We start from the raw sequence: 16,612 nt of genomic DNA, 5'->3' as shown, positions 1-16,612 counted from the left end.
TCAAAAAGTATTCTGAATCTGAAGTTTTGCTTACTTAACCTTGTCATCTCTTTCATATGCTTTCTGAAGTTTCTCAATCAGCTGTATCACAATGCATAACTTTCACAAATTTTGTCTCAGACAAGCCACATAAGATTGCACTCATGGCTTTTGCATTGTTTTCAAAAAATTTCTTCCCATCAACATCTGTTGGAGGAATTGAAGGAATTGTATAACCAGACAACAGACTTTTCCAAACATGAAAGCAAAGAGACATTAGATAAGTAAGCATTCAAACACTCCAAAACGCATAGTTGGAGCCATCAAATAAAGGTGCTCTATTTGTAGCAAGACTTTCAAGAGAACCCATGTGTGCAATTAGGATCAACATCCAATCATTTAAGCTCTATTTTTTAAGGAACCCTACTCTGATACCAATTGAAAAGCACACGCAGAAATACTGAGAGGGGAGGGGGGTGAATCAATATTTTGAACTTTTTAAAACAAGAAACCACATAAAACATAGAGAGCAAACATCAATGTGCAAGCACCGAATTTCATGTGGAAAACCCTTTCGAGTAAAAAACCACGGCACACATTACCTTTCATTAACAAAATTGACACCAACCTAGATTACACAAAGAGAGCACCAACTCATTGAGAGCACTAACCCTCCTGGAAGCACCAACTCAGTCCGGCTGAAGCACCAACTTCAGTTTTAACATCAAATGCAGAACTAATTTGTATTTTCACTACGATTACATATATTCTCAATGAAATCTCCACTTCACTTGCAAAACCCAGTTTGTGATGGCTTGAATATTACTCAGAAATTACAAACAATAATCTGCCATTGACAATGTAATACTCAGAAATCATACAGCAGCAACTATGAGGTACATTAAGCTCCAATTATTTCCTTTATCTTTGTCCAGGTACAGGTCTATAGCCAAGTCTAATGGCAAGAAGGGAAATAAGCAAAGAGTATCCTTCAAATATGAATATCAGTCACGGCTAAAATAATATTGCAGACATATTGAACGTGAACAGCACTATGATAAGCTTTGAATCCCAACAACCTCAGGAGTGCTGACTTGAATGGAAGATTAATGGCCACGCCTAGGCAGAAACGTTTTGGTCATTCCTGAGACTTCTATCTAGCTCCAAGGACCAAAGATACACGCTCAAACATCTAAAGAGAATACCAAGTCGCTCCCAAACTCTTTGAATGTCTATTCTTCGTTGACCAGCAAAATGCTCACATCCCAATCACCCTTCTCCTTAACCCTACATCATGGTTACAAGCTTTACTTGATTTCCTTAGCCACAAGTATAGTTCCAAAGGTAATGATGAATGGAAACGCCCAACAACAAAAAAATCTCGAAAACATTCATAAAGTCTTCTATCAAAACATTTTTACTATCCAACCAAGGCACAATGGGAACAATTGTTTAAAAATAGAGAAAACGTTTCAAACGCAGACAGAGAATCGCCACCCCACTCACAAAGAACGTAATAACTCTGCAAGCCATTGCACCAAGGTAAAAATAAAGGAAATAAAGAAATCGTTTCTAACACAAAACGCCTATCATAAAATTCTGACACCATTGAACCGCCATTTTCCAAGCTATCGCAGCCCATGGATAAGGTGAATAGGTGTAATGTCCCCTACCTGATCTATTTAAATATACTAAAATTGATGGATTTTCTTCAATAAGTTATTAACAAGTGCTTGTCTATTTTCCTCATTAGCTGATTAATTTCATTATTCATAGTTCTTAATATAGATATCAAACCCTGCTACTACTTCAGTTTTAAGGGAGAAAGGTTTACATATGTTACCAAAGCGCTTAGAGACCAACTACAATAGGTTCCCTCAAAGTTTACAGATCCAAGCCCTTACCTATCTTGGGTTTATACCCTCGAGGCTTATTGGTCACTGATCCCCACCCTATCTTGGGACTTAACCTATTGCTCGGATTTAGACTGCCCCTCTTTGGAACATCTCAATCCCATCTTCTTAAATATGGAAAGTAATAACATGATTTAGACTATAAGTATATATATTTCTTATGTATTATGAATACATATGTGAAATTAAGTATGACTATCATACATATTGCAGTCCATATTAGTATTACTATTAATTCTGCATAAGAACATTATTGGGCTTCATATATTAAGGATACTTATTAAACACATCCCCATGCATACCACCAAGAACAAGGATGTTACTGCCTGTAACTTAATAACAGTTCTGATCTGATCTGATCCATGGTGCTCTTACTAGATGCTTTTGATTCCTTTCCTTTATATCTCTCAATGTGAGGGAGAGGTCACACCTCTTCATCATGTATGCCCTTTGGCAAGAGACACACGCTTTCACCATTCCCTTTGATAGAGTGCAACTCTTCATTATTTCTGCCCTTTGAAAGGGACACAACCTCTCATAATCAGATCTGCACTTATCATTTAAATTAGATCTGCACTTCTCATTTCCAAATTATCCCCCCTCTCATATGAGGTTCTCTTCTCCCTTTTATATCTCAGTTGAGGAAGTCACAACTTTTCCTTTCATGTCTTTTGACTTTTCATTAACTTAATTAATTTTTAATTAATCATATTTAATTATATTATTTTATATTTTAATTTAATTTTAAATATTTTAATTTTATTATTATCATTTATTATTAAATTTTATTTCAAAGTGAGGACATTACAATAGGCATGCCTTGAAAAGTCAACTTCAAATGATGAGATGGCAAATAATCAAACTAAGCAGGTGAAGTGGACAAGCAACCAACTGAAGCAGACACCCAAGTAGCTCAAGCACACAACCAAGTAGCTCAACGAGGCAGCCAAGTAGATCAAGCACACAACCATGTAGCTCAACCAGGGAACCAAGTAGCTCAAGCACAGAACCAAGTAGCTCAAGCAAGCAACCAAGTAGCTCAAGTAGGCAACCAAGTAGCTCAAGCACACAACCAAGTAGCTGATGAAAATATGATTAATAATTGGTAGCTTGACTAGTATTTCATTCCAATTTTCTTTACAACAAACCTTGGACATCAATGACAAAATAATCAACAAGTTTTATACTGATCCACACACTCCCTCAGTATAAGTGTGTGTTTCTTCAATTGGTATCAAAGTAGGTTCCTTCGAAAAAGTCTAACTTTGCTTGAAGGAAAGATCTTAAGCACACACATGGCAAGTCAAGAACGTTTCTCCTCAAACTAAGCCACACTATTCAAGGGGAACAACTATGCTTTTTGGAGTGCAAGGATGCGTACTTATTTGATTTATGTCGTAAGTGTACTCATGTATATGACTCAGGTCGTACATATATTCATTCCTTACAAGTTTCATGCCTTGCAATATATATGTTTTATATTCAACATGTACATGCTTCTTGCCTTAAAGTCTATTTATTAAAGTTAACATATATGCTTCATGTGTATTGATATGAGTGCTTCTTGCCTTAAGTGTATTCATGTGTATGTGCTATGCCCTATGTGCATACCTTATACTCCATGACTTAAAGTGTGTGTTTCATGATTTATGCGCTACATGTATTCACGTGTACGCTTAGTGACTCAAGTGTAGGTTACATGCTTATGCTCTACGTGTGTTCGCATGTATGCTTTCGGACTCAAGTGAATTTATGTGTATCTATTGTGCGTTACGCATGTTCTTATGTATGATTCATGAATTAAGTGAATTTGTGTATGTTTCATACGCTACATGTATTCAAGTATATGTTTCATGATCTAAGTGAATTTACGCGTATGCTTCATGCTTCAAGTGTATTCATTTGTATGCTTCATGCTTCAAGTGTATTCATTTGTCTGCTTCATGCTTCAAGAGTATTCATTTGTATGCTTCATGCTTTAAGTATTCATTGTATGCTTCATGCTCTATGCTTAAGTGAATTCATGGACACTCTACATGTTGCAATGAATATCCCATGACCTATGAGCTACATATATTCCCATATACCATCTTTACTCACTACAAGTATTTACGTATATACTTCATACCTTAAGTATATTCATGTGCATCATATGACTTACATGTACTTATATGTATTCATTTATCTCATACTCTGTGTATTAATGTGTTTGACTCATATCCTTTGCATATTTAACTCAGGTTTGTTGTGCTTTCAGCATGTTTACTTCATGGGTGCATGTGTCTCCCTAATGTAAACTCAACATGATGATTCCATCAGTGTTTTATAAGTTATAAATATTGCTAAATTAATGGGGTGCACGTTATACTCCTGTTTGGAAATAAAATTGATAAGACACTAGAAAAGATGTCTTAGGGATTGCTCATTAGTTGTACGCCATAGATAGGTGAGAATACAAATGGCCAAAATCATGAAACCTGATGAGTATATTAAGTGTGCCTATAAATAGCAAAGGAAACATGTTGATTTGTTCACATTCAATTCTTGACGAATAGTAACAAGACATTAAGTCATAGGTCCATGTGGGAAACTGTCCATAATAACAGTATCACCCTTTTAGTTATACCACGATGAAATTTACCACAATAGACCTATTAACCCTCTATTAAAACCTTATAATCTGAATTTCTAATACACAATTTGCTGAGCTTATAAGATTGTCACATGGGACATCATCCATAAAGAAGTTATAGCCTTTCCAAAACTCTTATAGTCTGAGGTTCCTAATCCAAATCAAACCTTTTCTTCATAGCTAATTCATCTCAGTCTCCAAGTCGGGTGGAAGACATTATGAATAATATCTCCACGAACAATGTTTGAGGACAAGCAATTTCAAGAAGGGCAGACTGTCATGTCTCCACCATGTCACTAGATCAAAACAAGTAAACCAATATGACCTACCTTTGAGAAAGTTCCTTGTATTATAAAGTACCAATGATTAGGATCAAACATTAATAAAACTCAGCGATTAAGAACAATGATCCATGTGTTTGCACGTAGTAGTAATATAGGAGATATATTTATATACTTTAGCTAACTCTTAAACAATATCATTAGTTTTTATATGTATATATATACACTTTTGTTTTCTATGTGATGGTTGTAAGGTTTATATTCAGGAGCATAATGAAGGAATAACTCTTTGCAAGTCATTTCCCTTCCCTAATTTATTGTAATTGTGAATGTAGGGTTTCATCTAGGGCAAATCTAGAAGGGGACGTTACATATAATCGATTAGTGGCCTTTGGCCATTACAACCTTCATATGATTATAATCTTTGACATCAATGACAATCTTCTAACAATCTCGTCCATACGTCTTTGACATCAATGACAACATATTCTTAAGTGTTTATTAAGTGTAGTCCTAAACCCTTTGATGGCTTTTGCATCACGATATGGTGCCACCCCTTGTTGGCATAGCAAGGATTTTTTCATTGCAATATTTGGGAGTCAACACAAAAGGAAGAAGATGGAGTAAGGTTATTATGTTCCACATCTCAACACAAATGCACTACACCTCTTTAATGAAGGTTCCTTCAAGATCTTGCTCTTTTGCATTTATTGTAGAATTCATCTTCTCAATCATTGAGTCGATACCATCATAAACCTCTCCCAAGCCTTGCTTATCCATGTCAACAATCCAAATCATACGCATGATCAGTTCAATGAAACTAAGAAGATACTCCACATGATCCCACCAAGTGTCACCTAAAATCATTTGTTGCTCTGAACAATACTACTATTTTATCAATGCAAGAGGAGGATTGGGAGTCAGGTATCTACAAATTTGCCTTTTGTTTTGCTATGTAATGAAAAAACATCTTTCATGTCCACAACATGATTGAAAACTATGAAATCATCAAATGGGGGCAAAATGTAATGATTTTAGAGTTTTTTCTTCAAAATTCATACTACACCTAGAATCGATCTAGAATTGCCACATCATTGCTTTGAATCGTCCAAGTACGAGGCAATGTTCACGACATTGTTTCGGCATCAAAAAGACCAAACCCTAGATGAATCTACAAACATTTTTGTTCCAAATCTAATTCTGAGACAATTTATACCTGGAATCGACAAGAAAATGTGTCAATTCAGCAACATGGTTCCAAAGTACAATCCTTTGTTAAGGACCTAATCCCCACCTCTAGCTCTAATGTGGGGAAGTATCATTTTTTAATCTTATTAGAAGCTTCTATTTTTTTTCCCAGCCAAGATTCTTTGTTTTATTTTATCTAGCACTAGCTTTTAAGCATTTTTCTTATGTTAGTTTATAACTTCGGTGGCTTCCACTTCAAGTATTTTCTATATTATGAATGTCTCTATTAAGATTCTCAAGATTGTTGCTACTTTTAACTCCATCATCTTTTATGGAATCTCCTTTCTCTTTTCTATCTTTGTTATTATCAGCTTGAGTGTTTTGAGCATTAATTTTTTCTTTAAATCCTAGCCGGAAATTATTGATGTACAATCTTAACCTTCAAGCAATTCCTTATTTGGTGCCCTTCATTTTTACGCAAAAAAACAAGCATTCAACTCTCCCAAAAGTTCAAGATTACAAAACACCATATAACTCTCCATGTTTATTCCTAATTTCTCAAGGATATTCATGTTATGCAAGAGAGAGACCGAAACCCTTCCATCCATGTGTGCCAAAGTAGCTTTGGCCTCCTTTATCTAAAGAACTTTGCCTATAGACAACAATAGTTGACGAATGAAAGCTAGAAATTGAAGTGGTAAATTTTTAATTGCTATCAATGTAGGCACAATACAAGCAAGAACTTCTTCATTTGAAACCTCTATAACCAATCAACAACGTTAAATATGGACTTTTCTACATTCTAGTATACTTTACTAAGTGCTCTCTTTTGCATATTGTGATTTATGAAGAAAAAAAAAACAATCCGTTTTCCACCATTTTCAAAATGAAACATACCACCATAGTTTCTTGCCACAAACACTTAAAATTCCAATCATCAAAAAGAAATTGTGAATGAAGGTTTTCTCTCTTCGTAGCTGCAAAGAAAATAGCAATATTTTTTAACCTTGTTTCTTCTTTGGCAACTACAAAAAACATATCTATGTTAGGCTCTATGAGGAGTATTTTTGGGGGAGGAGACACCATACTGTTACTCCTCTTGCTTGCTCACCTCCAAGGATTCCTCCATCGCCCTCAGCTTGCTTCACCTCAAATTTAGCTTTTGCAAAAATCTCCACTTGCTCTTCATTGCTACGGACTTCTCTCAATGATTTCTTCTCATGCTCTATATCCTCTTCTTTAATTTCTCCATCTTCTTGCATGGTATCAGCTCCATCTTCCTCCATAAATTTCCATACTTTAAAATAACTTTTCCCAATAAGGAAGTACACCAACCTCTAACTACCATGTGAAGGAAATAACCAACCAAATACTCAATTCAAAAAAGGAAAAAATTAAAGTTTACTCAACCCTAAAGACTTTCTAAAACCCGTAATCAAAAATCAACCCAAGCACTAGCCACTCAACTTTAAACCAATACATAACCAAGCAACACCACAACGAAAATAAAAAAAGAGGATAATCTGACTGAATGCAGCAAAGAACACTAATCAAAGTTTATTCTAGAAAAGTGGGCTGACTCAATGTCGACAATGGAGGGTGACAATCTGTCTCCCTAATCCACCTCAGAGCTCCTCCTCCAATCCATATGGTATGATTTTTTAAATTTAAACTTACACCTATTTATTAAATTCATTTATTGCCCCTAGCTTAGTTTTTCTATTTTTTTAGCATCGCAATCAAGATTAGTTGCAAATTTCATTTTTCAATTAGATTAGTTTCAAATCTCATTTTTCAATTGTGAAAATAGATTGGCTTAGAAACCTAATCTCAATCAATAGGATGTACATGGCAGCCAACAATAGTATCTATTGGTAATTCTGACCCCTTTCACTAGTTATAGTTGTTAGTTTAATTGCTCCCTCTTGACCCACCATTGACATTTGTCTGTCTTCAGAGATAGGACCAAAACATCTCCACCCCATCCCAAAAACAGTGCTAAAATTCTAGTACATCTTCCTCCTGTCATCCCCAACTTCCCTCAACCGTCCAAGGGATGCCAACCTATCCCTAGCAGTTTTGTTTTTTTCTTTTCACAGACTTACTAAATCAAACAAAACAAAACAAAATGGATTGTTTAAACCAAAAAAAAACATTTGACCAAGCTAGTATCTCTCTAAATTCTTGTTCAAACAGTCATAAATTAATAAAAAGTCTCAATCATTCAAGATAGATAAAGATTATCCAACACTAGCTTACTTACTCTCCTTGCTATCAGATTGCATTTCACCTTGCCCAACTGCATGGATTGTCCTCATCTTGGTTCCACAAAACTTGAAATGAATTGAGGTCCTTTTCAGTCTTCTTTAAATACCATCAGTCTGAACAAATCATCATTCAGATGAACAAAACCTCATAGAAGAAGCTGCTAACAGCCCATCACAAGCACATGCACTATCCCTATCACTACCCCCAAACAAAAGCAGTCCATTGTTGCTAACAAAGCAACAGCTGCTATAACCATAACTATAAGAATAAGCTCTACACTCACATTAAAAGCATTCTAAAAGGGATTTGAAATGATGGAATTCTGTATGGTGCTAAAGAATACCATAAGAAAACAGAAAAGCAAAAGATAATTTTGAGCTCTACCTGGTAGGTGTATGATACAATATCTTTAATTGGGGAATCTAATTCTCCAACTACACAAGATACAAGGACAGGCAAAAGTAAAAGAATTTGTGATTTATTTTGACTGTTACCGACTGCTAAACTGTAAGAACCCAACTTGGCTCTCCTCTGCTGACTGTTTCTTTTGAATGCAGTAGATTTTAATTTGTTTTGGTTTTTGAATGTTTATGGATTTTTTTGTGTTTTTTTGGTAATAATGAGCAATGATAAAATACTGAAATAAACTCCTATGCTTAAAATAATACTGAAACAATAATATTACTGCTGGAAATAATTCATGAGACTATCAAGGAAATGTTTGTTCTGTTCTATGGCCAATATGCCTGAAAAAACAAATTCATTACAATGTAAGATAAAAACCTGATTTTTGCTGTCCCAGTAGATGAAAAATCTGCAAAACTGCAAATTTTAATTTTTAAAAAATTTTACTGTTCATGTGGTACTGTAGCAGTCCATACGGAGGCACTGTTCACGCGGCACTGTAGCAGCCCATACGGTGGTACTGTAGCAATTCGTACCGTACTTGTTAATCACCAAAATTTCTTCAATAAATCTGCAATAATTTCTCGTGAATTTATTCTTCAATTCTACGCAATTAGATGTAAATAAGACCTCTGAATGAAGTCTTCCTGAAACCAAATATCACTAAATATTTCATCAGCTCAGATGGTGAACATTGAAGCAACTACGTCCTCCAATGGTGGCTGAAAACCCTAGTCTCCAGAGCAAAACCCTTTCAATTCCACAATGTCAAAAAAAAAATAGCCCTCCTCTTCTTTCCAAACTCAACGCTATATATCCTTTTTTGCAAATCGTACCCTAATCCTCTTAATTACAATTTTGCTTGTAGTTTCATTTAATTTCACTTTGGGTGTCAAAACGATTTTAATCACTAAATGGGCATTTAATTTTAATATTTCAATAGTCTGGCTCAGATAATTTAATTAAAAACATGGCCCCGTCTAATGATGAGTTGACCCTCAAGTTAAGTGATTATAATATAAAGTCACTTTATAACTTTATTATTAAATCACTTAATAATAAATGCTAAGTTATTCAAACTTGTCTAACTCCATGAATATTTTGAATTTAGCTATGCCGTCTGAAACTGGAGCTTACCAGTTGACCACCCATATGACCGTGATGTCTGCTAAAAATAGCAGGGGTCCATCTCCAACTGCTAAAAATAGCCTGGCCAGGCCAAACTCAAAGCAAAACTCATCATAAACAAACTCTGGCAACCCAAAAGTGTACTCTGCTCTGTCCCCAGAAGATCTCCACGCCAAGGTGACCCTCTATCCAATCCTACTAGCCTACAAGGGTCTTTGATAGGCTAATCACAAGCTAGAGTGATGTCTCTAGCTAGAAGGGGACATCACATAAACTTAAATCCATCCATCTAGTATCAGCTCAGCCAAAAATGGCCCAACCGAAGATTGCAACTTCTTTTCATTTACTTAAAGCTATTTGATTTTCTACTTTATGACATTGTGACATCCAAAAAGCACGATTCCCAGATTATCACAAACAATAATAGTGCAAATATTCAGGATACTGATTGTAAGCTGCAGATTTATAATATTGGATTGTGCTTGTCAAAGAAAATGGCATATGCAATTGGCAGATTAGGCAAGATTCAACAAATTACCATCAAAAGACTCAAAACAACTGTTCCTGAAATCAAGAATTACAAACAAAAAAGTACAATCAAAGGTCTTGACGTGATAAAGGAAACTGGACTAACAATTGTATCAATCAAGACAGTGATCTACCCTGTCCTCACTACATCCATAGTGTGTTGTAGTGTCTTGAGCTGTTTTGCAGCAAAATTAACATTGTCACTTGAATCTAGATATTGTACTTGAGTTGACTTCCTGGGATGTGAATCACATAAGAAATTTCACTATTCCCGCCTCGATGACAACAATTCACTTGGGATTTTTATTCAATAAGTTTTTTGTTCAATTAATCAGGGTGTGTCATTAGACAATGTTGAATTGGACAATGTTGATAAGAAGACTCTGATAAGAACTACCAGCCTTTAGAGTTTTCCAGAATCAATTTGTGTTAGCTACTTTAGTCTGTGTATGGTATGAATCTTAACTGATTATATAGTAAACTTGTGAATGATGAGATCAAATTCAAGTAATCATGATCTCAATATGATTGCAGAATACGGTTCGCAACTTTGCATCTAAAATCCCAATTAGATATTAGAAATTTTCAAAATCACAAAAATATTTTAAAAATATGTCAATATTGATTGCCTGAATCCTAAAATTGGGACTCCTGCCATACCACACACATACACTTGCATTACCCCATTGTATTAACTGATGTGTCTTTCTTACTGATTTCTAACATGATTTATAATGTGATTTTTCAAAACAGAAAAAATAAAGAAAAGATAGGAAAATAAACATAAGATATAGAAGATAACTAACATCGACATGAAGACTAAGTTTATCAAGTTGGTCATTGTATTGTGGCAAAGCTTGAACCATCTTCTGCATGTCCCTAGTTGACAGCTCGCTACCATCTCTTCATCATCAAAAGTATGATTCCCCAGTGAAATTTGTTAGTAAAGCATTTTGAAAAAAAAAATTACTTAAGCAAAACTAATATGCTTTTTAATCAAAACCTTGGAGTAGAATTTGAAACCATTTATTAATCCAATCAATGCATCCAACATAATGGTTTGGAAACTATTCTATCAAAAGGAATGGAAAACTGTGAATTAAATGCCATGGGACAACTACAGAATATAATATTTATACATAAATATTGTCTATATAGAAAACTCTATACAGTGTCAAGGCAATGCTTCTGAAGCAAAATATTTCCTACATAAAAAATGCCAAAATGTGAATTGAAAATTACTACTGATGAAAGAAAAGAACAAAACAATCAAGAGTCAAAAACTGTGACATACACACAAAATAAATTGACAATTAAAGTTCTATGAAGATTGATTCACTCAAGCTCTTCTTGCAATCCAATCCATTTACTGCATTCATTAAATGGATACTTTGGTAGAAAATAGGGTAAATATAAACACCTCCAATTTTTATTAGAAAACTAAGTAACAGAGTGGATATATAGGTCAATATTTTTCTGATGCCTTAAATCGGGGAGCTAAATCCCTCGCTACTCACAACTAGCACTTTTCCTCAAAACTAGAGCAATTTCAATAAAAGAAAAACTAAAAAACATAGCTAGAGAATGTAAACCTAAAGTGGTTAAAACCCAAAGTGTGATCTTAACTCAAATAGAGAGAAGGAAAGAAAAACTAAGAGTATAGCTAGAGGTGTAAACCTAAAGTGGTTGAGACCCAAAGTGTAGGATCTAAACACAAATAAAGAGAGAGAGTCCCTTCAATAAAATGGCACAGGGAGCTGAAGAATAAACCTCAAGACCAAGACAAGAAATGGAAGTTGTCATGCCTTTGTAGCAAGGCGAGAAGAACAAAAAAACATCAACATCCATTACTTACCAAAGGTCAATACAAGACATGATACTATTCATGAGGGAGTGTCTAGGGTGGAGAGGACTCGAATGAACAATCTGAGGAAGATGGAACCCTCCTAACATACAACACTGGTGCACCTCTATATGAAAGGGAAAAAGTGATTAATATGTATGTTATAGGTGGATTGTGAGTCAAGGTGATTATAGGCCCTTGAAATTGAAACTAAGCATATCCATATTGAATATTATTAAAGTGATGGATTTTGTGTACCAAAAAGGTATCTCACAAACAAGGAGGCTACATCACTTGTATTCCCATATGCATATGTGATTGGGCAGTACAAAAAGAATTCTTAGCACCTATAAAGTATATGATGGGCTGAAACAAGGTTATCATCTGGGTGGCTCTCAAGGTCCTTTGAAACTGCTTTCACCTAAATTACAATGTTCAGAAAAAGAATAACCAAGCACCTCTAATTAGGATATCAAAAGAAAGTAAATAGAGTGAAGAATAAGTCTATATAGATATCATGACACTTACCAAGGATCTCACTATAGAAAGGGCACCTTCTAATAATTGATCTAAACATTGTCAAAAATGGCAATTGAATCTGGCAACTCCAAAACAAAATTGTCTAGCACTCAACAATGCCACATTTTGTAAGTGCACCATAGCAGTTTGGTTTGTAGGTGTCAAGGATCCCTGAAAAAGCCAATAATGAAGACTATGTAAGGTTTGGTATGTGCTTGGATGGTAGAAAGTTCTATATGCCCAAACTATCTAACAAACTTGAAATGTGTGCCACATTTGGTAGAGATAGATTGATGATCTTAGAGATACCACAAACCTAGGGAGAGAGCTCTAAATCAACATTATTATAGAACATGGGAATGTGCTAGGCAGCATCACCAGAGCTGTTATCCAAAATTCACCTAGATCAAGTGGCTTAATGCCTTCCATAGTATTTCCTGTAAATAGTATTTTTGTCCGAAGCTTGAAGCATGTATCTTCAATTTTGTACCAAATTTCCTTGTGCTAATTCTTTTTTATGCCAAGTTTTCCAACCATATATGTCTAATCTTTCTTCATCATTCAACCAAAAAAATTTAGTATATAGAATTGTAAATACATTTGATAGACTGTAGTAAGCAGCCCTGTTCTAGTACTACTTTTTGCATTCCCTTTCACTTTTCAATAGGTTAATGCCCAGGCAATGTGTCAAACAGTTTGCTTTCTTGATGTTGAACGGTTTTGAAGAGAGAATGTTTTCAGAATTTGGCACTAGTTTTCTCATTCACATTGCAACTTAAATGTTATTACTTTTCCAATGCATTCATGTATATTCAGAAAGTAAATAACAGATGCAAACAAACCCAACTTACAACCATTAATCTGCTGATCATGACAGTGATATATTTATTGCCAGACGAGCGAATCAAACATAAAAAAATTATGATTTCTTCACTGCAGCATTAACAATTTAACAAGGACAAGAAAACAATTTTTTGAGCTTATTTGCAGCAGCATATCTCAGTAACACACAAATCTGATGCCAACATTGAATTAGCAATGAACAGCAATACTCTGCAAGGGACTATCTCCAAAAGAAAGTGTTCGCACCAAGAAATGAGGGTTGATGCCAACATTGAATTAGCAACGAACAGCAATATTTTGCAAGGGACTATCTCCAAAAGAAATAGTTCGCACCAAGAAATGAGGATTGCACCACACCAAAGCTCAACACCCAGACACAGGAGATGCTCAAAAATATACCAAATTAGTCCGTATTTAAGATTGCAGCACTAATTACTGCGATAATAAGAACATAGGTCTGTCACACTTCCCAGCAATGCCCAGTTCAGTCCTTATTTACATATTCCTAGTTGTTGATGAGGATAAGGTGCCCATAAATGTCCAACAGCAGTCATACTCTACATATTGAATAGGTAGGGATTAACGTACCCAAATGTATAGTGTTTGTAGATTACCCAGTATCATTGATTTGACCATAATCTCATGCCACTGTCTACAGATAAGGAATTACCAGATGCTGAACATAGAAAGATATATGATCCCTTAACTTACCATTCAATTTTCTCTTTGCCCAAACTCCAGAAACAACTATAACTATGCCAAGATTTTCTCCCCTTCAATACCATGCCCAGCTACACAAACTGCAACAAAATTATGTTCTTTAATCTGCACGTGATAAGCTCCAATTCCAAGCCAAAGGAAAATATGAAGCCAGAAATAGAAGAAATTAAATATATGACTGAGATTGTAATGAAAGGTGCCCAGGAGGATGAGCGAACTGCAATCCAAGCTCTATTCTTCACCTTGGTGTCCCAAAACCGAGTAAGTTCTCCACATAATGACTCCAATAATGCCCACAATTTGGCCCAGCAACACTGTCTGGAGGAAAGTGGAAAGGCAACGTCCAGTAAAAGTCTAAAATCTGACCTGAAGCTTGGTTTGATTCCTTCTTTCCCTTGACGCCTTTCCCTCAAAATGGCAGAAAACAATATATTCACAGCAAAGGGAATCAGCCCATGATTGTTTTTGTTTTTTCAAACTTTCTTTGCACACCCACTATACAACAAATACATGGCTTCAACATTTCCATCGACTCTCCTATGTCTTATAAGAATATTAGATCGCCTCCTTTATTATTTAAATCACTTTTACATCACAAAGCACACACCAATAATAAATAATGATATCTACTTGAACATTTATCTTTTGACGTCAGTCACTCATTTGTGGGCTTACAATTATTCTGCAAACAATACTACAATACTTCACACAAGTTGCATGTATAGTATATTTCATTGACAATCAATATAATATTGCAATGAATATCAAGATGTCAATAACCCTTTTATTCAGCAAACTTGTCTCGGAAAGAGAGATTCCAAATTTAATAAACTTTATCTCTGAAATCTTTTGTGAGACCTCCAGTTCACCTCCAATAATCTGAACAATATAGTGCAACTGCGAATTTTGGATGAATCCACCTAAGAAATGGAACTGGGTTTTTGACCAATTTCCCAAACCCTAGGGTTTCCATCCTAGGGCTTGCTGAAAAGACATAAGCTCTCAGAGCTCTTCCAATAAAAAAATAAGCCAAGCATAATCCACCTGAGCCCAAAACTGCCCTTTTATAAACTTCTCAAGAAGCTTCCAGAAACCCTTTTCAAATTTGCCCCACTTTTTTGATATTTTGTTTTGGAAGTGGAAAATAATAAAGTGACCCTTTTAATTCTTCATTGACATAAAAGACACTTTAATAACCTTATTAAATAATTAAAATAAGTTGTCATTTGTAATGTCCCCTTTGAAGCTAATTGATGATAGTGGGACAATTACTCCAATTCTTTAAACTTACAATATCTGATTTTTGTATTAAGTCTATAAATATGTGTAAATGACAATAAACGATGTCACTTGATGTCTCTGATGCAATTTGGGTGTAAACTACAGTGAATTGAAATGTCTTGCACTTGATGCAATGATTACTTGCTATCTCAGATATAGATACGAATTAATAAGAAAGGAAACTTAATGTAATCTGCAACACTTAGATATTGCTATGAACAGAGACTTTATATGCAAACAGAGATGTTGAAACTTATGACTTGCAGATGAAAATATTAGTATCACTTTTGTGATGATACGTTGCTGTTTCTGATGTATATGTATATACTTGCAACCTAAGTCACAGGATACGGCGATAGAAACTTCCTTTGCCCTCTCAAAAGTCCAAAAAACTTCCTTTGCCCTCCAAAAAATCCGAAAAACTTCCTTTGACCCTTAAAAAAGTCCAAAATTTTTCCTTTACTCTATAGGAATTACGAATTGCTTCCTTTGCTAAGTGATGACTTTGATCCTTCCAAGCACCGATCTGGCCTAGAACACATTTCTTTTGATCCCTTAGAGGATTGATCAGTACACAGAGAGTTGTTTTGAAGGTTAATTGATGGTGATTCTTTGATATTCTTATAGTAAGGGGAAAAGCTTAAGCAAATAGAGAAAGAGTCTTGGACATTTATTTTGCCTTGTCACAATCACAACCTTTCCTTTGCTCATAAACATGAATGATTGACATAAAGTTTGGGCTTAGGATCGAATCAATGAAGATTTTGATGAGGACAAGTTGGAGATAACAATTTAAGACTACTTCCATTGCCACCTAAAAAGTCCGATTTACTTCCATTGCCACCTAAAATGTCCGATTTACTTTTATTGCCACCTAAAAAAGTCTGATGTACTTCCTTTGCTCCTCAAAAAGTCCTGTTGTGACCTTTTTCACACATTGCCCCATTGCAAATGGAGACCCCTTGTTTTTGCTTTTTAGGGTTTTGCTTTGGCGTCGCAACTGCTAATCACCAATCTTTTTGCAAATGAGTTAGAGTTTTGAGGTCATCCCAAGCCAAGTTGAGAAATCATTATCAGAGTCATG

General features: G+C 35.1%; 1 protein-coding gene across 2 annotated transcripts in view; it reads right to left on the bottom strand.

Annotated features, from left to right (window-relative positions):
• LOC131038702 (SNARE-interacting protein KEULE) overlaps positions 1-16,612 on the bottom strand; it is a 193,577-nt gene that overhangs the window by 88,197 nt on the left and 88,768 nt on the right. For both annotated transcript variants that reach the window (XM_057971224.2, XM_057971223.2), the window contains one exon: positions 11,129-11,225. In XM_057971224.2, the coding sequence (XP_057827207.1) occupies positions 11,129-11,225 (97 nt within the window). The remainder of the gene's footprint in view (positions 1-11,128; positions 11,226-16,612) is intronic.

The sequence above is a fragment of the Cryptomeria japonica genome, chromosome 9, assembly GCF_030272615.1.
Source record: "Cryptomeria japonica chromosome 9, Sugi_1.0, whole genome shotgun sequence".
NCBI classification, from domain to species: domain Eukaryota; kingdom Viridiplantae; phylum Streptophyta; class Pinopsida; order Cupressales; family Cupressaceae; genus Cryptomeria; species Cryptomeria japonica.
The sequence above is the reverse complement of the archived record's forward strand: the minus strand, read 5'-3'. Positions and strand labels throughout refer to the sequence as shown.